We start from the raw sequence: 26,885 nt of genomic DNA, 5'->3' as shown, positions 1-26,885 counted from the left end.
AAAGCCCTTCTTATCGCACCACTGCCTGAGCCATCATCCTAATAGTTGATCATCATAATTTTGTCTCGCCTTCATTCTCCTCCTCTAGGGACAGGTAGAATCCCACTCAAGATCACCTGAGACTCCATTTCTTAAAGTGTCTTCCCCAGCTTGGCATAGTCTCTCTTGATATGTTCTGCAAGAATATAGCTGTATCAGTGGTTCCCATGTGAAGGACAATGGATTCTTCCCTGCTCCCATGAGGATCCTCTTCAACCTCAGGTTCACAGCCCATATTTTAGCTCCCAGCAGACAGCACGCCCTTCTGTTCTCCAGATCAGGTCTGGTGACGGACCTGTCTGTTCTTCTTAGTAGAGAGTCCCCTGGTGTTGGTGTGATCAGGAGTATGGGAACAATTTGTATAGTGGGGGCGCTGAGAGCCATTGAACCAAACTGTAAACCCTGTATGTGATGGAAACCACTTCAAGCCAGGGGGTGCCGTAGCACCCCCCAGCACCCTTAGTTCCAGCACGTATGGATGCGATTCTCCAGCCTTCCTCCTGTTCTTTCTGACTGCAAGTCCTCTTGTCTTTTGCTCTCCCTTGCAATCTTCTTTGAGTCATCCTCTGTCCTTCTGGGGCTCCAGACTCTGGCTATCTGCATTGTCTCTTCCCCTCTTCTTGTAAGACTAGGCAGTCTTTTCTCTTCTTCTTTGTCCTCCCACCTTCTGTTACTGCCTGCTTTGTCTCTTCTTCGTTTTCCTAGTCAGCAAACCTGTTCCTGAGCTCTATTTCTCCTTCACTGGCCGATCTTTTCCTATGCCTGCTTCTCGTAATCCCATGCTTCCACCAGCCACTTTCATCATCCAGCAGTCTATCCTCACAGTTCTCCAGTCCAGCTTACATCTGCAAGTTTTCAGTTTTCCCTTCAGCCTCCTCTTGCCTTCCCTCCATTATCTGCTCAAATCCCCCTTGAAACTCAACCATTGTTTCTGCCTGCATCTCTAAACCTCAGATCTTCTCTTCCATCACCTTTATCAGGCGACCCTCCATACAAATTAAGCGTTTTTTGGGTACCTGCTTCAGGATAATGTACATCCACAGCTTCCACAGTCATCTTCATTGTCTCTGCCATTCCTTGGGTCACTGCCACTGCTGCCTCTGGCACGGTCATAGCTTTCCCTGCTAAGCTCCTGTCTGGGAAAACAAAGAAAACACACCACACAAAACCAAAAGAACACCACTTACTATCACGCTCAAACTCCTACTCCCCTGTTTTTAGCTCTGTTTGCTGGCTCCTGTGCCACTGCATCTGTCTGCTGGCTGACTGCTTGGCTGCCTTCATAGGCCCCCCCAATCAGGACTCTGCCATCGTCAAAGGCTTGGCTTCTTTCACAGCACACTGCCCCTACTAGCCTTTGCAAACTGAAAACCAAACAAAAAACAAACTGGCAAACAAACAAACTCGCTCGAGAACTCACTCGCTGCCTTTTAGGAGCAGGGGCCTGCCTTCCTTCTCCTCTAAAAAAAAACACCACTCAAAATCCCTTGTTTTCAGCTGTTTGCTGGTTCCTGTGCTGCTGCTCAAGTAAGAATATTGGAAATAAATGGTTACATAAAACTTTCTAGAGACTAAACTTTAATAAGTTACTCTCTTGTCCAAAGAAGCTTACTTCACCCAAAGTTCCCTCCAATGTATTCAACCAAGCTTGCTTGAGATCCCTTTTTCGTGAAGCAAAATCACTGTCCTTTACTTCCTCAGGGAAGGGTGCCTGGGCATCCCATTTGTCCCATGTAATGGGCTTCGCTCGTGGGGCACATTGCCTAGTAGTCAGGGGCTTAGCCCCTTCAACCTGCAGAGGGGGTTTTGTTACAGGAGCCCAGGCCCTGCCACTCCACTGGGCTCCGGCACAAGGTGCTGTGAGGGCAATAAAAGGGTCTGGCACCCATGAGCGCATTAAGGCTGCCTTTCCTGCACCACTCTCTACCACCTCGCTATTGTCCAAAGTTCACCATCTCTCCAGAAAAGCATGAAGGGGGGTCAGCTCGCTGCTCGGCACCTCTTCACAGCCGTGCGTAACATGGTAACTCTCTCCTTCTTGGGGCAGTAGCTGCCTCTTCTCATGTCTTGGTCTCCGGTCAGGTCAGTTCCAAGTCTGGGTAGTCCATAAACCAAACACAGGGAATGGACACAAATCAACTGCGCTGTAGGTGAGAGGGGGAAATGCCTCCCTCTCAGGGTCTATCAGAAGGCAGTCCTCCCTTCCTTCAGGGAGGGACCTTCAGGCACCTGTGGATGGGAGAGATACTTCCTTCCCTCAGTCCTTTCATCAGGAGTTGTAAGGTGAAGGTCCTTTCTCTTCCCTGGCCTGCCTTCAAGTGAACTGTTCTGCTCCCTTTAACTCCTCCTCCAGCCTGTGCATCTCTTGCAGATGAGGCAGGGCAGGGCTGGCTGAACCCAGAGCAGCTCCTTAACCCCTTGTTGCCCAGTGAAGGTTTACATACCCCATCACACTCCCAAATATACTCTCTCCCCCCGCTGTTTTTCTCTTCCTGTCAATTTCTTTCTGAAGTCCCCACAATCCTTCATTTGCATTTAGTTCAGACTTGTGATGGAAGACCCATTGAGAATGAGGCAATATTCAGTTTACATGTAAACAGATAGATGGATATATATTCTTGTCTGACAGAAAACCCGTTTTTCACCTTTGCTGGTGACCACTATCTTTGTATAGACTTTAAGAACATATTTTCAGTGTATATATGCATAGCTCCTTACATGGTTCGGACACATACATTTCACAATGTTATTGATGACCAGTGTGACACTGGCTTTTATTTGAGATCTCACGTGACACTCTTTTGTGAACTAGAATGTACCTGTCAGGTCCCAGTGATCTCTGTAACCTCTCTGCACCTCCTTGCCAGCTGGAGTTAAGAGGTTCTTGGGTCCCACCCACTTCTAAGGTCTGACGTCTGTCACAATAGGTATCAGGATAAGAATTCCCATGGAGAAATAGATGAGTTGCTTGGGACAACTCTGTTTATGTAACGTATAAAAGCACTGAGGCCCAAATTTTTAAACGTATTTATGTGTTACTGCGCTCAGTGTCACAATGCCTAAGTCTCATTTTCAAAAGGAATTTAGGCACTGAGGAATCTAAATCCCTTTGACTGTTGATGGGATTCAGGCTGCTAAACTAGTTAGGTGCTGTGATGTCGTCCACAACACTGCCTAAATACCTTTAAAAATCTGGGTCTGAGTGCCTTTAATACAATTGGAAATGTTAGCAAGACAATGGTATGCTTCTTTTATTAACATTTTATTGCTGAAATTTGAACATCTAACAAAGTGAATATTTAAAAAAGTAAACTTTTAAATTGTTTCCAGTCTGGCGGTGATTTGCAGACAGAGAAAGACAAATTCGGATCCCCTTTGCCTGAATTCAAGAGATTTTCTTTTTGGGAGCAAGAGTTAGGAAAGACACACTCCTATAAAATCGTAAGTTTAGACATTCAATAATCAAGAAAATTAGCTCTTGGCCTGTGTGATCCTTTTGCCAACTTTTTTTGTTTGTGTTCTCTAGGTTGCATTGCTTGCTGATGAGTACTGTAACTACTGTCAAGATGTTTTACAGAACTTGAGAAACAAAGAACTTGACAGGGTATGCCTTCGTTTTAAAAACATATATGTAAATATGAGTGTTAGTGATTTATTTAGATGACAAAAACTGATAGCAATGACAAAATTATCTCCATGTAGTTTGTCAGGTGATAATTATTTATATGCAAAATGAGGACTCAGTTAAATCATTCTGCAGTACTTTATTAACATAACATACTTACATGTTCTAAGGGCCAAACTAGAGACCCAGGCCCAGATCCTCAAAACTATTTAGGTGCCTAACTCCCATTTAATTTAAAATGAGTTTGAATTTAAATACTTTCCAAAGGCTCAGATGCTGACTTCTGAAAGAAGAAAAAATGCTTGGTGGATCTCAGAACACTGTAAGGAGAACAAGACTTCTGCCAAACTTTGCCTTAGATTTTGGCTGATTTGTGATTAAACATATAAATATAGGTTGGTTGTGGGAGCAGTTTACAGAACTGTTCTTCAGAAAAGTCTAGTTCACACTCAGCCAGTTGTCCCCATATCTGGGGCCTTATTTACGCTGCTGCTTCTTTTCTTCTTCAATTTTGAGCCTTCCTTTTAGGGTTTAACTGGCTCCCCCAGGCTGCTGGAACCTGGGCCTGAGCAAGGGCTAAGATGGAGCCAGGACGAAAACCAAGGAACCACTGTTGGTTCCATCGGAACTCCTGTCTCCGCTGCACTGAGGAGCGTTGTGGTGTTTGCACTCAGTTTAGTGTTCCACAAGTGCAAATGAAATAAAAATTAACTAAGGAATTTGTGTAATAGGTGGAAGATCTTATCACGTCATTCTGGAAGTCTCTGCAGCCTGAAACAATAACGCTCATGTCTCTGCCAGATGTGTGCCAGCTGTTTAAATGTTATGATAGACAGCTGTTCAAGGTACCATAGACACAGATTTGTTTATTGCAGTTATTTTGCTATCTTTTCATATCTTTTCAATTATCCTATTTGAGACATAATCACAGTTGTTGATTATGTGTCTGTACCAGGGAAATATCACCTGAATCTTAAATCTGTTCTTTGTACTCTATGTTGAAACATTATGTCTGAGTTTTTTTCAGATGAGCCCATTGGAGTTTGACACCCAGCTCTCACTGATTTTCCATAGGCTTCTTTAAAAGATCCAGCCTACATCAGTGGAATCTGCTTTTATACCTTGGGGTATTCTGACATGAGGTTGCATGTGCCTGATGAAGAATGAACACTGGATATGTGCCATTTAAAAAAAAATGATATTGTTTCTTTGACAGCAGCATATACTTTTAGTAAAACTTCCATATTGGAACATACAGTTCTTCATTCATAAGAATTTACCTTTTATCTAAAACTGGCTATCATATTAATGTTTAATAACTAATTAAAGCAATGATATTTAGGGTTTTATAGTTAAGATTTTTTCCTACTGCTATTAAAATCAATAGAAGTTTTGCCATTGACGTTTGTGGAAGCAGGAACAGGCCCCTAGTATGATGCAGATTTAGGCCATAAGTATAATTTTGTCTTATCATTCTAGAAGCATTTGTAGCAAGCCAAAAATATGTATTTTCCCTATGAACCTCTGTTTTAGGAAATGGAGAGCATTCTACTTCATGACTTCCTGGAAGATGTCTCTCTACAATATTTGAAGTCAGTCAGATTGTTCAGTAAAAATGTTAAACTTTGGCTGCTTTCTGTTTTGGAAGATTTTCCATTACTACTACGGATGTCCAAAATCAAAGGTATGCCTCAGTAATAGCGAAATTACAAGAGAATGGATAGACGGATGGATGGATGGATGGATAGATAAAAGTTATCGAAAACTTTACAACAAATCTCTTTCTAGGCTCCCCTTTCACTGCAGAGAAGACTGTGTTACTTAACCATTTTTAAAATATGATTTTAAAAACTTAGTCAGGTATCATGATTGATACCTGTGAGGACTGGGATTAATTTGGTTACAACCAAAAATAAGTAATCTCAAACAATTTGTAAAAACAGTTTTAACCAGTTATGTCCAGTCTATTCTAAACCATGCTAAGTAAGAGTGTATTTAAAATCTTCTGTAAAACCTGTGCCTTAGCATGGTCTCTTTGGCAGTGTCTCTGATTATGAATAATGTGCAGAGAAGGTAGGTTATAGTTAAAAATAGCTGAAACTGGCAGCAAGATCTGTCTTAAAGTTTTAGTACATCACCAGTATTTTGGTAAACTTAAACTAAATAACTGAGTGCAACTTTACAAATAACAGATAAATAGTGATACCATTTTGTAAGCTATAACAAACTTCAAAGTTCATGTTCATTTATGAAGTTATTATAGATGGGGCTGGTATCATCATATATTATTAAAGTTGCCCAACACTTCCCATTTATAAGACCCTGTTTTCAGATTTTAACCATTTTGGTTGAAATTTTCTATAATAGGTGTCTGCTTCAAATTGAATTTTCTTGGAAAATTTCAGGAGGAATAGTTGAGCTATTTATGAGAACGAGGTTAGGGAAAAATACATTGTTTTGCCTATGTTAAAATGTTTTAGGCCTTCTCTTTATTATGATTATTATTTATTATATATATTATCATAGCACCTAGGAGCCCCAGGCCTGGACCAGGACTTCATTGTGGTAGGTGCTGTACAAACACGGGACAAAAAGATAGTCCTGCCCCAAAGAGCTTGCAATCTAAGACAAGAGACAGCCGATGGATACAGACAGACAAATGGGGCAGTACAAGGAAACAATGAGCCAATATTGGCCAGCATGACAGGCAGTGGTCTCAGCACTCTGGCAGCCTAATTGTTGTCAAATTTTTGTAGGCCTCACAGCAAAGTACAGTTTTTAGGATTTTGAAGATGGATAATGAGGTCACTTTGTAGATGTTTAGAGGGAGCTTCTCCCAAGCATGAGCGTCAGCATGACAGAAAGCAAATAGATGTTAAACTGATGTGGGTTATGATGGCTGACATCATGGGCTGATTGGAGTTGTCAGTGTTTCATTATTGACTGAGAGATGATACATACGTGGGGATAGGTCATGAAGGGCCTTGAAAGTGAAGACAAGTGGCTTATGTTTGAGATGATAGAGGAGAGGGAGCCCGTGAAAGGATGCAAGAGAGGGTAACATAGTCAAAGTAACAGGCTAGGAGAATGATCTCTGTGCAGTATTCTGAATGGATAGCAACCAGGCAACTGTATTTGTCAAGACCAGGGAAGAGAATATTGCAGTAACTGAGGTGCGAGATGATGAGAGCTTGGACATGAGTTTTAGCTGTGTGGATGGATAAGAAAGTTCTGTATCTTAGAGATATTACGCAGAAAGAATCTGCAAGACTTAGACATAGCCTGGATGTGAGGACCTAGAAAGAGGTCTGAGTTGAAGATGATACCCAGGTTACAGGCCTGAGTGACAGAGAAGATGGTGGTATTGTCCATTGAGAAAGGAGATAGTGGGAAGGATTTAGATGGAGGATTAGGATCTCTGTTTTGCCATGTTTAGCTTGAGCTGATGGCTAGACGTCTCAAAGGCGATGTCTGAGAGACAGGCTGAGATGATGATTTGGACGGAAGGAGACAGGCCTGACATAGAGAGGTAGTTTTCTGAAATACTGTCGGTGTAGCCACTGCGTTCCTTACATGGGCTGTTGGCTGTCATTCTTGTCAATTTCACAGCTCCACAGACTGGGAACGGGGTGAGAAGCCCCAGGCAGCTTCCCCCGGCTCCTGGAGCGAAATGGGGAGGGAGGGGGCAACCTGCTGGGAGCCTGTGGGGCAGCCTGGCTCCCACCAGGGAGCTGAGACCGGACTCTCAGCTCCCCACACTGCCCCTCTTAGGTCGGCGGAAGTGCTGGTGGTGAGGACGTGCACCACCAACCCAAGAAGCGTAGTGTGGACATCAGCCATCACAGTAATTAATGTGGCAGCTGTAAGTCAACATAGGTTGATTTATCTGTGTCAAGGCCTGGAACTGTACAGAGAGAAACGGTAACTGGGACTGATTGGGCAAGGAGATAGCTAGTCAGAGCTGGCAGGGAAGCCGAGGACTGGGAGCCATTGAGGGAAATGGATTTGAGGGGACTGGAAGCCACTGGACTGTGGGAACACTGAGCTCAAATGAGGTGATGGGGTAGACTGGGACTGGCTGCACAAGGAGACTGGGACGATGAAGCAATGGGGGATGAACAGGGAAGGGAAGGGAGGAGACAGGTCTGACAAGGAGCTGCAGTGCGAGGGGAAAACTGGGGTGGGCTGGAGAAAGAGACTGGGACAAGGAGATGGGAGAGAATGAGGGAGACTGAGATTGGATGAGGAGCCCAGGATGGGAGACTAGGACAGGGCGCCAGTGGTGGGGTGGTAAAAAACAGAAGGTGGGAACTGGGATTGGCTAGGCATGGAGACTGGGACTGGGCCAAGAAACCTGAAGAATAGAGATTGGAACTGGGTAGGCAAGTAGAATGGGACTGGAACAAGGAGCCAGGGATGGGGAAGAGACAAGGCTGGGATGGAGCAGAAAGGGTTAAGTTAGGGGGAAATAGAAGAGACTGTGCCCACTAGACCATACTCCTTGCCAGAACCTGGAATGGAATCCAAGAATGAGATTCTGTCTCTGCTTCTGCCACAGTGTTTGTATGTATTGCTGTATTTGACCAGTGTATTACCAAAAGATACAAGTTACCACAAAGCTCCTTCTGTGCAAGCACATTTATTTTTAAGATAAAAGCATTACTGAGAAAACATCATAAAAAAAAATAAAAGAACCTACTCACATGCTAAAAAGTTTACCAGAGATCACCCCAGCTCCAACACAGGGCTCTGGTAGGTTTCAGTCTCTCAAACCCCATAGCTGGCTTTCCCTGTGGTTACGAGTTCATATAAACCTTTCGATCAAGAACAGAATCAAGGCCTTAAGTCAGCTTAAACTCAGCCTGTTTATCCCAAAGTCCTTTCTTTGTCTGTTGGTCTCTGGAGAATCCAGTTTGAACCAGAATATGTGGGTGTCTCCCCCGGAGAGGTACCTCTTCGGAGCTGTTATAAATTTGAGTGATTTGCCTTAATCCTTACTTACTATTTTCACTTGCTGGACAAGCTGTGGTACCTTCCCCCCAGGGAGCGCATTGAGTCCCAGGCCCACAATGATACATGAACCATTCAAATACTTAGTACAATATGGTCTTCCAAAGATATTGCAGGAAATTGCCCTATCTGTCACAGTGGTCTCTAATTGGCTGTTCCTCACTTTCTGAGTGCCCACCTTGAGACCTTGGTGCCTGATCGATAGATATGCTAAGCACCGACAACTGTAACTAAAGTCAATTGGAGCTTGAATATATAAAGTCCCATATAAAGCTAAGTACTCTGAAAAATCAGGCCCTAGGTGTCTCAAGTTGGGCACCCAAAATTAGTGGATATTTTTACCTTAATGTGTCTGTGCCTCAGCTCCCCATCTGTAAAATGAGGATTATAATGACTATTTGTGTTATCGTAGCATTGAGGCCCAGTCATGGACCTGGATTACCTTGTGCTGCACAACCACAGAATATTGAATATCTGTTCATTAATGAGCACCATCCATCCTGCGCAGTGAATGAGGCAGAGGTCCTGGGGGAAAAAATAGTGTGATCATCTGATTAAAGACTGTATTGTAATGCATAGACATAAGGGGACCAAATCAAGATTTCACAGCCAATCTTAATTCTGGCCTTCCCTAACTTCTGAGTGTTTGACTTTGTAACCTTAATAATTTTTAACATAGTTTTTTGTGGGCAATATATTAGATCAGGTCTGGTTCAGAAATAAATATCCATAGCCTTCTGGCCTGCATAAGCCCCAGAAGGTCATGAATTCTAATCAGAGAAAAGATTGCTCATCTGGAAACCTCTATAACTTATTCTCTGGTTACACTGGATCTCCCTGCACCTAAGGATATAATATAAACCATATTTATCTGTAAGACCCCAGGGCCAGGACCATGCTTTCTAAGTGCTGCACAGTCTCTAGCATATTGTGAGTGCTACTGGAAACAAAAAAATACTGGTTTTCAGTCATTATGCTTCATGACTGTGGAAGCAGGAAGGTGAAGGTTTCAGTTTTTAAATAAAAAATGAAAAGATTTATAATTGATGTTACTTTAATTGACTTTAAATTGTAATGTTACAGCATATAGCTGCAAGTAAAAAAGAAAAAGTATAGTGGGTGAAAAATCTGGCAGATTTTCTCCTCTTTGTCATGAGTATATTGATTTTAGGAATAGTTTTAACCAATGAAGCTATTGTCTGCTAATTGCAAGCTTTACAACAGTGGTTCTCAACCTATTTACAGTTGTGGGCTGCATCTACACAATATATATATACTACCTGTATGGCCCTCATGATGTCACATGGGCCGCAGTTGTGTGCTGCTTGGGCCACAAGTGACCCCCGAGGCTGAGAACCACTGTTTTAGAACAATAGGGCTCAATCCTACAAGGTGCTGAATACCTCATAGAATCATAGAGTTGGAAGGGACCTCAGGAGGTCATCTAGTCCAATCCCCTGCTCAAAGCAGGACTAACCAGGACTAACCTCAGCTAAATAATCCCAGCCAGGGCTTTGTCAAGCTGCAGCTTAAAAACCTCCAAAGATGGAGATTCCACCATCTCCCTAGGTAACCCATTCCAGTGCTTTACCACCCTCCTAGTGAAAAACTTTTTTCTAATGTCCAACCTAGACCTCCCCCACTGCAACTTGAAACCGTTGCTCCTTATTCTGTCATCTGCCACTACTGAGAACAGCCTAGCTCCATCCTCCCTGGAACCCCCTTTCAGGTAGTTAAAGGCTGCTGTCAAATCCCCCCTCATTCTTCTCTTCTGCAGGCTAAACAAGCCTAGTTCCCTCAGCCTCTCCTCATAAGTCTTGTGCTCCAGCTCCCTAATCATTTTTGTTGCCCTCCGCTGGACTCTCTCTAACTTCTCCACATCCTTTTTGAAGTGGGGGGCCCAAAACTGGACACAATACTTCAAATGTGGCCTCACCAATGCTGAATAGAGGGGAATAATCCCTCCTAAGTGCAGGACTCTGCACTTGTCCTTGTTGAATCTCATCTGATTTCTTTTGGCCCAATCCTCCAGTTTGTTTAGGTCCTTCTGTATCCTATCCCTACCTTCCTGGGTATCTACCACTCCCCTTAGCTTAGTGTCATCTGCAAACTTGCTGAGGGTGCAATCTACCCCATCCTACAGATCATTAATGAAGATGCTGAACAAAACCGGCCCCAGGACCAACCACTGGGGCACTCCGCTTGTGACCGGCTGCCAGCTAGACATGGAGCCATTGATCACTACTCGTTGAGCCCTATGCTCTAGCCAGTTCTCTATCCATTTTATAGTCCATTCATCCAACCCATACTTCTTTAACTTGCTGATAAGAATACTGTGAGAGGCCGTATCAAAAGCTTTGCTAAAGTCAAGGTATATCACGTCCACCACTTTCCCCACATCCACAGAGCCAGTCACCTCTTCATAGAAGGCAATCAGGTTGGTCAGCCATGACTTTCCCTTGGTGAATCCGTGTTGACTGTTCCTGATCACCTTCCTCTCTTCCAAGTGCCTTAAAATGGATTCCTCGAGGACCTGCTCCATGATTTTTCCAGGGATTGAGGTGAGGCTGACCGGTCTGTAGTTCCCTGGATCCTCTTTCCTATTTGCTTTTTTCCAGTCATCAGGGACCTCCCCCAATTGCCATGAGCTTTCAAAGATAATAGCTAATGGCTCTGAAATCACATCAGCTAACTCCCTCAGCACCCTCGGGTGCCTTGCATCTGGCCCCATAGACTTGTGTATGTCAAATCTTTCTAAATAGTCTTGGACCTATTCCTTCAGCATTGCGGGATGTTCACCTCCTTCCCATTCTGTGCCGCCCAGTGCAGTAGTCTGGGAGCTGACCTTGTCTGTGAAGACAGAGGCAAAAAAGGCATTGAGTACCTCAGCTTTCTCCACATCCTCTGTTACTAGGTTGCCTCCCCCATTCTGAAAGGGGCCCACACTTTCCCTAATCTTCCTCTTGATGGCAACATACCTGTAGAAACCCTTCTTGTTCCCCTTCACATCCCTTGCTAGCTGCAACTCCAGTTGTGCTTTGGCCTTCCTGATTTCATTCCTGCATGTTCGAGCAGTATTTTATAATCCTCCCTAGTCATCTGACCAAGCTTCCACTTCTTGTAAGCTTCTTTTTTGTGTTTAAGTTCACCAAAGACTTCTTTTTTAAGCCAAGCTGGACGCCTACCATATTTGCTATTTTTTCTGCACATCGGGATGGTTTGTTCCTGTGCCCTCAATAAGGTTTCTTTAAAATACAGCCAGCTCTCTTGGATTCCTTTCCCCCTTATATTAGCCTCCCAGGGGATCCTGCCCATCAGCTCCCTGAGGGAGTCAAAATCAGCTTTTCTGAAGTCTATGGTCCGTATCCTGCTGTTCTCCTTTCTTCCTTTTGTCAGGATCCTGAACTTGACTGTCTCATGGTCACTGCTGCCTAGAGGCTCTCTTTGACTCTTTGAAGTCAAGGCACTAAATACCTTGCAGGATTGAGCCCTCAGCCTATCATAGTCTTCACTCGTGGGCCCATTTTCTAAATTATAATAAAGTCTGTCTTCATTAATGTGCTTCAGAATTTAAAATGTCAGTGATAAGAAACACCTGCCTCTTCCTCCTTCACAGAAGTTACTGTGTTTGTAAAAAGACTAAGAAGAAAGACGTATCTTTCTAATATGGCAAAGGTATGGGTTTTTTTTAATGTACTTTTTAAAACCGGAACCCAAAAAGCACAAGGCTTGGTTATGTATTTTACACGCTCTTTTCATAATATAACAACAGAACATTTCTTTATGTTTATGTATTGAAACAAGTCATAACTGGGGGCCAAATCATGCCTCCTAGGTCCAAACACTGAGAGTACTCTCTTTGGCACTGCTTTCCACTCTGGATCCTGTGGAAGCCTCTCTAATAAAGTCAGGGTCCATGTTGGGGGAATCAGTGGAGACTAGCCAAACCTGGATAAGATAGGGGCTGCATATTGTCCTCCCTCCAACCCAAAAAGATGATATAGCCTGGAGTTGTTATATAATTGGTTCTGTGTAGGCTGTCTCTCCCCTCCCCCCCCCAATTCAGGGTTCTGAAGCCATCATGCCTACAGGAGTCCCTGGAGTACCACAGATGTAATGAAGCCACACTAGCAGGGAGCTGAGGAAGGGGGGTTCAAGCTAGAGTTGAAGCTATTGCACAGACACAAGGCCTCTACATAAATCTCTGAGGTCAGGTGTGGGGACAAGCCTGTGATCTTTTCCACTGGGGTAGGCCGTCCTCCCCACTCCATCCCCAATAGGGCAACTGGAAAGGATCTCTGCAAAGTTGTATTCACTGAGCTTTTCTCCTCAGGTCACCTCCTATCTGTTTTTTCATGAGAGGGGTAACCTTGATCTAAAACATGAAATAATGACAGTGTGCATCTCCTGCTCCTGGTGCCCCACAGTACTACCCTTCCTAAATAAAAAGACCAGAAAACTGCAGCAAGAAGCTGGCTTTTTAACCCTATAATTAGTGTGTTGTATATTTTTTAAAAAAATAGTATTTATTATGGCTAGCTTGCAAGGTAGACTGCACTCTCTTGCCCTCCTTTGCATGAGCTGCCTCTATCTGGGGTCTATATGTGCAGGGATAAAGAATACTGCACATTTGCTTACTCCACCCCAAGCAGATAGGCAAGGAGTGGGCATGGAGGAAAAGGGGAATGGGTGTGTTTTGGCTCCACCCCTCCAACATGCAGGCCAGCAAAGGTGAGCCAAAAAACCAGTGGTAATTAAAAGCTACAAATAGATCAAACAGTTTTTCAAAACAAAATTGTCCCCTCCACACATACAGGGTCTGTCCTGTGAGAGGACGAGCATCCTCAACTCTCATTAACTGTAGCTTTTTTTAATTGTATCTTTTTTATTTTGCTGCTCATGTGATTTACAGTAAACTAAATGAAGGGCCAGATTTAGGAAGAGGCAGTGTGTTGCTTCTGTGCCATCCTAGGAACAGTGCAGGGAAGCCACAAGTTCCCCCTCTGCCTCCTCTTGCGCCAAAAGTCGGAGGGAAGAGAAGGGTAGTAATTACCACTGGTCTTTTGGCTCACCTTTGCTGGCCTGCATGTTGGAGGGGTGGAGTAAGCAAATGTGCAGTATTAGTGGTGGGAGCAGGGGACCTCGAAGCCGTCATTCTGGGACGTATTAGCAGGAATTCTGTAAGCAAGACATGAGAAGTAATTCTTCTGCTGTACTGATTAGCCTCAGCTGGAGTATTGTGTCCAGTTCTGGGTGCCATATTTCAGGAAAGATGTGGACCAATTGGGGAAAGTCCAGAGAAGAGCAACAAAAATAATTAACGGTCTAGAAAACATGATCTATGAGGGAAAATTGAAAAATTGGGTTTATTTACTCTGGAGAAGAGAAGAGGGGGGACATGATAACAGTTTTCAAATACATAAAAGGTATACAAATATATTTCAAATACATACAAGAACGTGGGAGAAAAATTGTTCTCCTTAACCTCTGGTGATAGGACAAGAAGCCATGGGCTTAAATTGTAGCAAAGTTGTTTTAGGTTGGACATTAGGAAAAACTTCCTAACTGTCAGGGTAGTTAAGCAGTGGAATAAATTACCTAGGGAGGTTGTGGAACCTCCATAATTGGAGATTTTTAAGAGCAGGTTAGATAAACACCTCTCAGGGATGGTCTAGATAATGCTTGGTCCTGCCATGAGTGCAGGGGACTGGACTAGAAGGCCCCTTGAGGTCCCTTCCAGTCCTATGATTCTATGATTCATTGGATCCTTCCACTAGATCCCTCATTGTGCCTTCAACCCCTTCCTGGTTATACTAGGCGACTGTTAGCCTGAATACCTCAAATAATCATAACTGTTTTCCTGTGAGAAACACAAAGGTATCTCACATGGAGCTGGGTGGTCAGGCAGGCAGGTAGACCCAAACCACATGGCGCTTTATAGGTCAAAAGCACCCCCTGTCGTCAAAGTACACTTTGAACTTTCCCCAGAAATAAATTGGCAGCCAGTGCAAGTCACTGTGCTCCTAATGAGAAACACCACTGAATGACTGTGCTGCTGCATTCTGCAGTAACTGCAGTTTCTGAAAATGATAGACATATAGTCCCACGTAGAGTGCTTTGCAATAATCTAACCACCTGGATGACAAAGCATGGGTAACCTTGGCAAGGTCAGCCTCTGAAAGAGAATGATGTAACCTCTCTGCCGTGTGCAGAAGATAAGAAACAGACTTGACATCTGCTGATATTGGGACACCCGGAAATAATTGGGGATGTAATAAAATGGGGGCATATCCCTTAAAAAAGGAGTGTGGATATGTTTCCACTGGCTGCTTCCTACATTCTGTAAGCATGATCTCAGAATTGTCAGGGTTGGCTTTTAGTCAGCAAGCCCTCACCCATAGCCCAACACAATAAATTGCTCCACTGCACCAATTTATTCTAAAGAAATGGGAATATGGAACTGGGTGTCATCAGCATACTGAGGATGCCACACCCATATTTCATCCCTAATGTTCAGGGTCACATTCTCTTGTTTTTAGCAGCTGCTGCTAGAAGCCTGGGGTGGTCTTATTTCCAGATGATAGAAAAAGGTAGGGGTGTTTTGTAAGGCAGATGTTTGTATTTCGTTATTTCTTGAGAAACTGGAAACTCCCACTGAAAAGGGAGAAGAAGGAAGTAATATTTAATCCCGTCCAAAAACAGTTTTGCAAGATGAACTGCAGTAAACTAAAATGAATGAGGACTGGAGTGTTATTGATATTGCGGGAAAGTGGGTTGAATAATGAATAAACAGGTTTAGAATTATATTTGCAAATAAATGAGCCTGCTACACTCCAAAGCTCTTTGTGCTGTCATATTATTCATTATTCACAAGTATCCAGATGATTGCTGGGTATTTGTGAAAATGTTTGTGAATCCTGAAAGTTTCTTGAATTTTAGCACAAATGATTATTCATCTGGAAATCCATTCCAGAGCATTATTCGTTATTCATTGTCCATTATTATCTCTTCATTATTTTCCCATTTTAAAAGTTTCATTAGGAAAGCCAAAAATAATACCTTGTGATAAAGGTGACTGGTCACAAACTATGTTTCTGAACTGTTCACCTATTTATTATCCAATCTACAAGCTAAACATTAATTGCTGAAAGTATTGGGGGAATACCTGTGAATGGGGAATACACTGAATAAATCAGAATCACTTCACAAATGATTCACAAACAAAGAAAAGATATTCAGTCTCAACTAATATTATTTTTTACAAATAATCCAACCAGTTTTACATTTCAATTCTCAAAGGTTTGGGCTGTTATTTTTTCTGAGCAGGAGGTGAAAAACTGCCTCTGAATTTAATTAAAATGCACACATCAATGTCAGTAGACATTGAGGAAAAGTTAGTCCTCTGATACGCTTTTTAATTCTTCAGTTTTTATAAGACTATTCTTTGATATAAGAGCAACAGGTTCGGATACTGAAAATTTACCAGGCCAGTTTATTTTATATTGGTCTATGTTATCTGCTCCACTTTGCTGAGGAATGCAGAATATAGTTGAGAAGTAGATTATCAATTGCTGAACATTCTGTGAGGACAATTTGAAATGTGCCTAACTTGAACATTAGTGGTCATCTGGGGACTAGATAGACTGGTTGTGTAATGTCATTAAACTCCGTGTTCTAACTTAACACTGAATATGGGTTACTTTTTGACAGAGACAGGTTTAACAAAATGAAAGGTACTTACTTTTTTTCTTCCTCTATAGACAATGAGAATAGTCTTGAACAACAACAGCAGAGTTACTATTTTAAAATCAGACTTGAATGCCATCATCAATCAGGGAATTGTGGATATTCCTGGAAGTCCCTTGCAAAAGAAGTTTAGAAGTATGGATGAAATGGAAAGTGACATGGAGCTCAAATGTAATATTTTTATATCTTTTCTATTCATTGAAGCACTTGGCTCACATGTTGTTAAAGCTTTAGCATTTCCCTGTATTTGTTTATTCATGATCTGCCCTAATCGGAAGTATAATCTTGCAGTAACCCTAATTATTGGAAGAGGTCCAGTAAAATTGAGATTGGCACATATAACATTATCCTCTAAGCATTAAAGGATAAGAATGATAGGCTTTTAGTTCTGGTTCCATCTTACAGATTTCTGTAACAGCAGCAATATTTTTATGTCATTATAAAAATGTGCTTTGAGCAAAATGTTGACAAGTAAGTATATCTATTTTTTATTATTGTCTTTAATAAAAAAAAGTGGAGAATTACATTTTGCATGTTCCTGTGTTATTAATCAAGTCACACTACATTACATTATGTCAAATGGACAGATTTAAATATTGTGCAATGAACTGGACAAAGGTTATTGACCTTGCAATCTCAATGTCTTTCTCCTACATCGTGGCACATAGAACCTATGTTGATTTATAAGCAGCAAAATGCAATGTTTATATGGAACAATGACATACAATGACACACAATGAACAATGATAGGACTCTAATGACAAGTTAATTCTTAGATTTATGGGCTGCCATTTAAATTTATTAGTGAGAGACAGCAACTTTGTCTACTGGACTGAGCATAGGGCTAGAAAAAGAAAATCTTGAATTTTATTCCTGGTTCTGCTCCTAACTTGTTATGTGAACTTGGACATTTCATCTCTCGGTGATTGCTTTTCCTATGGGCATAATAAATTACCTAGTTCACAGAGTAGTTGTGAGGATTAATTAGATAATGCTTGTATAATGCTTTGAAAATCTAAAGCACTTTATAAATGCAAAATATTATTGTTACTAGAATTAGTGAGTACCTTATTTTTACAAAAGTGGATTTATTGATTGTCTTTGAATCTTCTTGAAGGAAAAAGTCACAGGGATAAATGCTACTCTCAGTTGTACTGGTGTAATCCCAAAGTAACTTTTGTTACAGAATAATACTGACTTTGGTGCAAATCAGAGTATAGCATTTGGTGCTGTATGTTAATTTTTAAACATTTTGCATTGCCACATCTGAACTGAGTTTGGTCAACAGTGGCTAAATTTTTAGTTTCTCAGCAAAATTGTCAAAAACTCCTTTTATTATTTTTAAGCAGTTGTCTCCACGTCAGCAGATGAAAAAGAATGCTTTGTGAATCAAGTGAAAACTCAAATTAATAATCTGATAATGTTTACAAACTCAGTCCATCCATTCATTCTCCTCTCACATTTGAAATAACCTATAGTCTTAGAGGGCCAGAATCTGCTACCCTTATTCATGATGAGTAGTCATATGCTACAGTGATGGGAAAGGATATGAACCTGATTAGAATGGAATTAATTTCAGAGTTAGGTGCCACCCAGCATTAGTAGGGGTGTCAAAATCTGGCCCAAAATGTATTAGTTATATGCTATGAGCAGTTGTCTTAATGTATTTTTGACATTGCTGCTAAAGAGAAGTGTAAACCAAATGCTGCAAGCAATACATATTCCTTTTATATTTTATAGGCTTGAATAATTTGATTTCCTTGCTGGACACTTCCACAGATGTTAGGGTTTTCCTGAACTGTATGTCTTCAAATCTTCAGGCTTTTGTCATTCAGGTACAAAATTACCTCATTATTTCAAAAAAGAAAAAAGCAATCACATCATTTATCATATGTTTCTCTTTCATGTTACAGTAAAGACAGTTGCTAAAATGCTTCTCAGTAGTTTGCAGCAATGATATTGCATACCAATACTCTGACAGGACTATCAAGATTACATAAATGGATTACGTAAAAAGGAAAGTGATTGTTAAACAAAAATTCCACTTTTGCGTGCATCCTGTATAATCACACAGGCAATGCAAGTATCTGGTCTAACTTCATAGCCACAAAGCATTCTCTTTCTTTATAATCTAAAACCAATAGGAAAAGGCAGATAAGACTGAAGAGTATGCTTCATTATTTAGGAGTCTACTAAAATCTGAGCAGCTGTAGGAAAGTGGTTTCTCCTACTGAAATAGCTTTGCTTATGAAAATGGATATAACTATCTTCATACTGTGCATACTTCTTCTCTTGCCTTACCAGACTCTCAATATTTCCTCCAGTGGTGAATCAGAATTAGCAGCAGCTGTAGTGGTGCTGGTAGTTTGGGCTAGTTGGGATAACCCTGTGAATTTAAATGGTTTCTTTTACTTTTTTTTTTCTCCTTGGAAGGAAGCTGTACTCCCTTTTAATTAATTATTCCTTGTAAGTTCCCTGTGTGTGTGTGTGTGTGTGTTTTAAGTAGTAATAGTACTTTGCACTTCTATAGTGTCCTTTCTCAGAGGATCTCAAACTGCGTGTATGGTTTTTATTTCTGTATACAAATTGCATGTGAAGTCTTCAGTACTGCATGTATTTTTATTTAACCTTATCATGAATCAAGTCATCCTCTATTTACAGCCAAGCAAGAATAAAGATGAGTTTAGAAAACTAGCAGCTAACTTCCAACTGAGATGGAACTTCCTCTTAACTGCAGTAAGCAAGGCTATGACACTGTGCCATACAGACAGTTTTGGTAAGTAAGGCTTTTTCTCATGCTCTGTGCTGCGATGGACATTGGCCCAGATCCTTGTCCCCTTTGTGTCAGGAAAGTCAGTGCCAGTCTCTCATTGGCATTGACTCCTAAGCCTCCAAAAGGCCCTTACTTTCAGGACACATCAGGGCCTGCTGTTAGCTGCCTTCAAGCAGAAGGGCAAGATGAAGAAGAGAAGCAATGAGAGATGTTTGACTGTTCTCTTGAATTGCTATCAAGATCTGATATTTGCTTCAGGAGGGCAATTCTGCAATTCTTGTTTAATTAAATCTCCTTAGCCCACACATAGAAATATGCAGAGACCATTTCAAAGAAGAAAAAATGGTTATCTGACTTATTCATAGATTTTTTTTTTTTAAAAGGCCAGAAGGGACTATTGTGATTACCCAGTCTGCCCACCTGCATGACACAGGCCACACACACTTTTCTGATTTAGAAATTTCCAGTCAAGGAGAAACCACTACCACACTTGGTAAATTGTTCCAGTGGTTAGTTACACTCACTTAAAATTTTGTGCCTTATTTGTGTCGTTTCAACTTCTAGCCATTGGATTTTGTTACACCTTTGCCTGCCAGGTAGAAGAGCCCTCTATTATCAAATTTCTGTTCTCTCACCATAAGGTATATTTTCCAATCTTTTAACTCTCTCCAATTTTTCAACATCCTTCTTGAAGTGAGAACTCCAAAAGTGGATACTGGCTGTGCCAGTGTCAAATAGAGAGGTAATATAACATCCCAACTCCTACTTGATATTCTTCTCTTAATACCTCCAAGGATCACATTAGCCCTTTTGGCCACAGCATTGCACTGAGAGCAGCAGCTGCAGTGGCACAGGAGCCAGCAAACAGAGCTGTAAGCAGGGGAGTTTGAGTAGGAGTTCTGTTGGAGAAGGGAGGAGTCAAGCCCCTAGTCCTCAGGGGCAGTGAGTGAGTTGTGTGTTTGTTCCTTTTATTGTGCTTGTTTTTTTTGTGTGTTTGGTGGTTTTGTTGTTGGTTTTTTTTTCCAGTTTGCAGGGTCTGGTACTGGGTGGGGCACTGAGAGCAGCTGAGCCTGATTAGGGGGCAGGGCTTCCCTAATTAGGGGGCCTATAAAAGGAACCACCCAATCAGGTAACGGCACAGGAGCCTGCAAACAGGGGAGGGAGGTTGCGATATGTTGCAGTGGTTGTTGAGGGTTTGTTTTGGGTGGGGTATTGTGCCTGTGCCTGTGCCTGTGCCTGTGCCTGTGCCTGTGCCTGTGCCTGTGCCTGTGCCTGTGCCTGTGCCTGTGCCTGTGCCTGTGCCTGTGCCTGTGCCTGTGCCTGTGCCTGTGCCTGTGCCTGTGCCTGTGCCTGTGCCTGTGCCTGTGCGGTTTTTTTCTCTCACTGACAGGAAGTAGGGAGAAAGGCATGACAGATACAGAGGTGGTCGTGGTAGTCACTCAAGCAATGGAAGAGACAATGAAGATAACTGGACGTGGGAGCTGCGGGATGTACGTGATCCTGGAAGGGGGTACCATAAAAGAGCTTCATTTGTATGAAGTGCTGCCTGATAGAGCTGATGGAAGAGAAGATCTGGAGCTTGTAGATGCAGGGGGAAACTCTGGTTGAGTTTAGAAGGGGGTTCGAGCAGATGAGGGAGCAAGGCATGATGAGGCTGCAGGGAAAAGCCCAGATTTGCAGATGGAAGCAGGACCAAAGAAGTCTGAAGGGAGACTGCTGGGTGAGGAAAGTGGTCAGAGGAACCATGTGACTATAAGAACCAGGCAGAGGAAAAGATGGGCTAGTGAAGGAGAAATAGAGCTCAGGAACAGGTTTGCAGAGTTGGAAAATGAAGAAGGGGTGCAGCAAGAGATAACTGAAGGTGGGAGGGCAAGGAAGAAGGGAAGAAGAGCTAGTCCCGTACAAAGAGTGGATGAGCCAATGGAGATACCACCAAATAAGAGCCCCAGGGGGATCCAGGATGTGTTGCAGAAGATTGAAAGGGAGAATAGAAGATGAGGGGACTTGCAGCCAGAAAGAACAGGGGAGAGGCCAGAAAATTGCACCATCACCAGGAAAAGGCATGTCTACGTGACTGGGGACTCCCTCCTGAGAAGAACAGACAGGCCTGTAACCAGAGCTGATCTGGAGAACAGAAGAGTGGGCTGTCTGCCTGGTGCTAGGATACGAGACGTGGACCTGAGCTGAAGAGGATCCTAGTGGGATTGGCAAGAATCCACTGATTGTCCTTCATGTGGGAACAAGTGATACGGCTACATTCTCATTGGAACGAATCAAGGGTGATTATGCCAGGCTGGGGAAGACTCTTAAGGAAATGGAGGCTCAGGTGGTGATCTGTAGGATTCTGCCTGTCTCTAGAGGACAACAAAGGCGTGACAGGATTCTGATGATCAACAGATGGCTCAGACAGTGGTGCTATAAGGAGGGCTTTGGGATGTATGGCCACTGGGACGCATTCGTGGACAGAGGACTGTTCTCTTGGGATGGACTTCACCTGAATAGGGAGGGAAATAGACTTCTAGGATGGAGGTTAGCACAACTGATTAAGGGAGCTTTAAACTATGAATTTGGAGGAGATGGTTGGGAGATGCCTGGGTGATCTCCGTGCCTGATTTTAACATTGAGAGGGAGGAAAATGAAATAGGAAAGGATACAGCAGTGGGTAGGAGAATGGTGTTGTAGATACCAGTCTAATAGGTGATACTGGCAGTAGAATGACTGTAGCGAATCATGAGCGAAGCCAAACAGCAAAAATTAAGATGTTTGTACACGAATATGAGGAGACTGGGTAATAAAATGGAGGAACTAGAGCTACTGGTGCAGGAAGTGAAACCAGATATAGGGATAACAGAAACAAGGTGGAATAGTAGTCATGACTGAAGTACAGGTATTGATGGGTATGTGCTGTTTAGGAAAGACAGAAATAAAGGTAAAGGTGGTGGAATAGCGTTGTATATCAAAGATGAAGTGGACTGTAAAGAAATTAGAAGTGATGCAATGGATAAGACAGAGTTTGTCTGGGCAAAAATCACATTGGGGAAGAAAACTGCTAGAGCTTCCCCTGGGTTTTAGTGCTTGAGGTGTGCTATAGACCACCGGGATCCAATTTGAACATGGATAGAGACCTCCTTAATGTTTTTAATGAAGTAAATACTACTGGGAACTGTGTGTTTACGGGAGATTTTAATTTCACAGATATAGACTGGAAGATTAGTGCTAGTAATAATAATAGGGCTCAGATTTTCCTGGATGTGATAGCTAATGAATTCCTTCATCAAATAGTTGCTGAACCAACAAGAGAGGATGCCATTTTAGATTTGGTTTTGGTGAATAGCGAGGATCTCATAGAAGAACTGGTTGTAGGAGACAACCTTGGTTTGAGCGACCATGAGTTAATTCAGTTCAAACTAAATGGAAGAATAAACAATAATAGATCTGTGACTAGGGTCTTTGATTTCAAAAGGGCTAACTTTAAAAAATTAAGGGAATTAGTTAGGGAAGTGGATTGGACTGAAGAACTCAAGGATCTAAAGGCGGAGGAGGCTTGGAATTACTTCAAGTCAAAGTTGTAGGAACTATCTGAAGCCTGCATCCCAAGGAAGAGGAAAAAATTCATAGGCAAGGGTTGTAGACCAAGCTGGATGAGCAAGAATCTCAGACAAGGAGTGGAAGATGGGAGGAATAAGCAAGAAAAGATATGTCTTGGAGGTCAGAACATGTAGAGACAAAGTGAGAAATGCCAAAAGCCAAGCAGAGTTGGACCTTCTAAATGAATTAAAACCAATAGAAAAAGGTTCTATAGCCATATAAACAGGAAAGAAACAAAGAAAGAAGAAGTGGGACCGCTAAGCACTGAGGATGGGGTGGAGGTTAAAGATAATCTAGGCATGGCCCAATATCTAAACAAATACTTTGCCTTAGTTTTTAATGAGGCTAACGGAGAGTTTAGGAATAGTGGCAGGGGGGCTAATGGGTTTGAGGATATGGAGGTAGAAATTACCACATCTGAGGTAGAAGCCAAACTTGAACTGCTTAATGGGACTAAATCAGGGGGCCCAAATAATCTCCATCCAAGGACTTTAAAGGAACTGGCACGTGAAATTGCAAGCCCATTAGCAAGTATTTTTAATGAATCTGTAAACTTGGTCTGTACCGTATGACTGGAGAATTGCTAACATAGTTCCTATTTTTAAGAAAGGGAAAAAAAGTGATCCGGGTAATCACAGGCCTGTTAGTTTGACTTCAATAGTTTGCAAGGTCTTGGAAAAAATTTTGAAAGAGAAAGTAGTTAAGGACATTGAGATCAATGGTAATGGGGACAAAATACAACATGGCTTTACAAAAGGTAAATTGTGCCAGACCAACCTGATCTTCTTTGAGAAGATAACATTTTTTAGACAAAGGGAATGCAGTGGATCTATTTTACCTAGATTTCAGTAAGGCATTTGATACGGTTCCACATGGGGAATTATTAGTTAAATTGGAAAAGATGGAGATTAATATGAAAATTGGAAGGTGGATAAGGAACTGGTTAAAGGGGAGACTACAACAAGTCATACTGAAAGGTGAACTGTCAGGCTGGAGGGAGGTTACTAGTGGAGTTCCTCAGGGATCAGTTTTAGGACCGACCTTATTTAACTTTTTTATTACTGAGCTTGGCACAAAGAGGGGAATACTGTTTTGGTCCCCCATGCTTAAAAAAGATTAATTCAAACTGGAACAGATATATACTAGAATGATTCAAGGAATGGAAAATCTGCCTTATGAGAGGAGACTCAAGAGCTTGGCTTGTTTAGCCTAACCAAAAGAAGGCTGAGAGGAGATATGATTGCTCTCCATAAATACATCAGTGGGATAAATACCAGGAAGGGAGAGGAGTTAGTTAAGTTCAGCACCAATGTGGACACAAGAACTAATGGATATAAACTGGCCATCAGGCAGTTTAGACTTGAAATTAGACGAAGGTTTCTAACCATCAGGGGAGTGAAGTTCTGGAACAGCCTTCCAAGGGGAGCAGTGGGGGCAAGAAACCTAGCTGGCTACAAGACTGAGCTTGATAGATTTTTGGAGGGGATGGTATGATGGGACAGACTAATTTGGCATTTGACTGATCTTAGATTATTAGCAGTAAATATGTCCAATGGCCTGTGAAGGGATGTTAGATGGGGTGGGTTCTGAGTTACTACAGAGAATTCTTTCTGGGTGTCTGGCTGATGAGTCTTGCTCACGTTTAACTGATTGCCATATCTGGGGTCAAGAAGGAATTTTCCCCCAGGACAGGTTAGCAGAGGCTCTGGGGTTTTTTTGCCTTCCTCTGCACCATGGGGCACGGGTCACTTGCTGTGGATTCTCTGTATCTTGAAGTCTTTAAATCATTATTTGAGGACTTCAATAACTCAGTCAAAGGTTAGGGGTCTATTACAGGAGTGGGTGGGTGAAGTTCTGTGGCCTGAATTGTGCAGGTCAGACTAGATGATCATAATGGTCCCTTCTGACTTTTTATAGTCTATGAGTATATGAATCTATGAGCTCAAGTACAGATGATTATCCACCATGACCTCCAAGTCTTTTTCAGAGTCCGTGCTTCCCACTATAAAGTCCCCCATCCTGTAAGTAAGGCCTACATTTTTTGTTCCTAGAGCATAATCAATAGGAGCAGAGGCAGTTTTTAAATTAAAAAAATTAACAAATTCCTGGGCACTTCCAGGATTGTAGATCCTCCCTTGTTTATGCCCATGTAAAGTGTTCATTCTGTGTTAGGATTATTATTAATTACTTGTTTAGTGCCAATAATGTTCTTGGTGCTGAACAAAACATGGAAAATGATTTGGTCTTTGCTGAGTGGGGTTGACAGTCCAAAGGCAAGTCCTTCCATTGGCTTCGATGGGCTTTGAAGCAGGCGCCGAGTTAAACTGTTCAGCCTCACTCATACAGGAACATTGACTGAGGCTCGACCTATACGCAGTCAGTAGGATTTTTTGTTTGGGGAGGCCTGGAATTATTGATCAGTGTGAGCAAGGCAACATGGATGATGGGAAGCAGTTAACCCTTGCAAAATAAGAAAGATGGACAACCGCACTGTCCCATATTGTTAAGATAAGGGGGATCCCCTTTAGTCCATGTTTAAAATCTGTACTCAGTGCATGTTCTGCCTGCATGGTGATGAGCAGACACACATAATTCAAGATTTCTTATTTGGTGAATACTGTGCTCCAGATCCTACTAATATAATGACACCATGTGTTTTACAAAAGAGATATACCTGATTATGTAGAGTATTTATATGAAGCTCTAAAAGTGATGATGTTGCAGTGATTTTTTTTTTTGTGTGTGTGTGTGGTTGTTTAAATCTAGGATCCTGGCATTTGTTTAATTTGCTACTTTTGGAATATGTTATTCACATTCTCCAATCCCATATAGAGGAGGAAGGAGATGGAACTCACTCAGGAATGCAGCAAAATGATTCACCTATCCAGCTAGTTCATGAACCTGCTCACCTTTCGGACAATTTTTCTGCTGAGCAATTTCAAGCCAGAGCCCCAGAGCCAACTTGCGTGACTCTGAAACAGAGCCAGAGTGATGTTAATTTAAGCAGCATTATTCTCAGGGTCCTGAGCTGTGTGGTAGACACAGCCACAGGCAACAAGGTAAAACTAACAATACATTTGTTTAACAAAAAAAATATAATTAATTTTCTAAACCTAGCTGCAAGAGATGAGGGTGTGTGTGAATGTGAACTGATCATCTAAGGGTAATATAAATGATACTGTACATATGTGTTTTCAGATTTCTCCTTCATACACGGGCAGCACACATCTTAAATTGTGGGGGGAGTATATTTCCTAGAGAGCAGTGGCCAGTGGAGCTGGTGCATGTTCGCAGCACTAAGATTCAGCCCTAATGTTATATTATAAGGAGTTGTACCCTGACCCCACAACAATTCCTTTGCTGCCAACCTAATCTCCCAGTATTTACCCACCTTCCACACTTCTTCAGTGACAAGAGTGGAAAGCTACTGGATTGGGGTCAGGGCCACTGCTCCTTTAGGTCAGAACATTCAGTGCCACAAGTGAGTGTGGGCCTGGCCTCGGAGTTACTGCTGTCAAAGATTGCTCTTACCTTGGCAATAAGAGTGTGCTCACTGCCCAAGGGTATGGCTCTGGGCTGTTCATCTACTTATACTACAGGCAAGAGGAAAGCAGCCTCTCTAAACTGGGCCAAATTCAAAGCTCGTGGAAACGGGATTCCTGGGTTGTGTAGTGTTCTGCTGAAGTTGATGGAATGTAGGTTCTGATGTTACTGGGTCAGGAGAAACGGACTGTAAAAGTGCTGCTGGTGCTGTGTTCGCTGCGACTACTGTTGCAGGAACTACAAGGGGAGCTGGGGCTTTCGGAGCTCCACCTTAAGAAGGCCATAAGGAGGAGTCAACAGCATAGTAGTGGGTGATGCTGGCACTTCATGTCGCTGGGACAGTCAGATTTCTTGACACAGTCTTGTCTTCTCCCACCTCAACTATTACAAACACCTCCTCTTGGGTTTCTAATGCCAACCCCTTCGTCCCTCCCATCTGTCCAAAATGCTGCTGCCAAAATAGCCTTCCTCACTTATCCTCTCACCCATATCATCTCTTCTGTGAGTCACTTGACTGGTTCTCTGTTCCTCTGTGTATCAAGGGTCAATTTCTGACCTTAG

At 42.3% G+C, this 26,885-nt stretch overlaps 1 protein-coding gene across 4 annotated transcripts in view; it reads left to right on the top strand.

Annotated features, from left to right (window-relative positions):
• RFX8 (regulatory factor X8) overlaps nt 1-26,885 on the top strand; it is a 60,967-nt gene that overhangs the window by 31,860 nt on the left and 2,222 nt on the right. For 3 of the 4 annotated variants that reach the window (XM_067563518.1, XM_067563515.1, XM_067563516.1), the window contains exons 6-14: nt 3,370-3,480; nt 3,566-3,643; nt 4,396-4,509; nt 5,198-5,348; nt 12,291-12,349; nt 16,435-16,591; nt 18,161-18,255; nt 19,082-19,196; nt 25,548-25,840. In XM_067563518.1, coding sequence (XP_067419619.1) covers nt 3,370-3,480; nt 3,566-3,643; nt 4,396-4,509; nt 5,198-5,348; nt 12,291-12,349; nt 16,435-16,591; nt 18,161-18,255; nt 19,082-19,196; nt 25,548-25,840 — 1,173 coding nt within the window. Of the gene's footprint in view, nt 1-3,369; nt 3,481-3,565; nt 3,644-4,395; nt 4,510-5,197; nt 5,349-12,290; nt 12,350-16,434; nt 16,592-18,160; nt 18,256-19,081; nt 19,197-25,547; nt 25,841-26,885 lie in introns of those variants that run through there. The other variant, XM_067563519.1, reaches the window with a different exon arrangement.

This window comes from Emydura macquarii, unplaced genomic scaffold, assembly GCF_026122565.2.
Source record: "Emydura macquarii macquarii isolate MOO-44397 ecotype Brisbane River unplaced genomic scaffold, CSIRO-AGI_Emac_v2 contig_2531, whole genome shotgun sequence".
Lineage (NCBI taxonomy): Eukaryota > Metazoa > Chordata > Testudines > Chelidae > Emydura > Emydura macquarii.
Note: the sequence above shows the minus strand (reverse complement) of the source record. Positions and strands in the feature narration are given on the sequence as shown.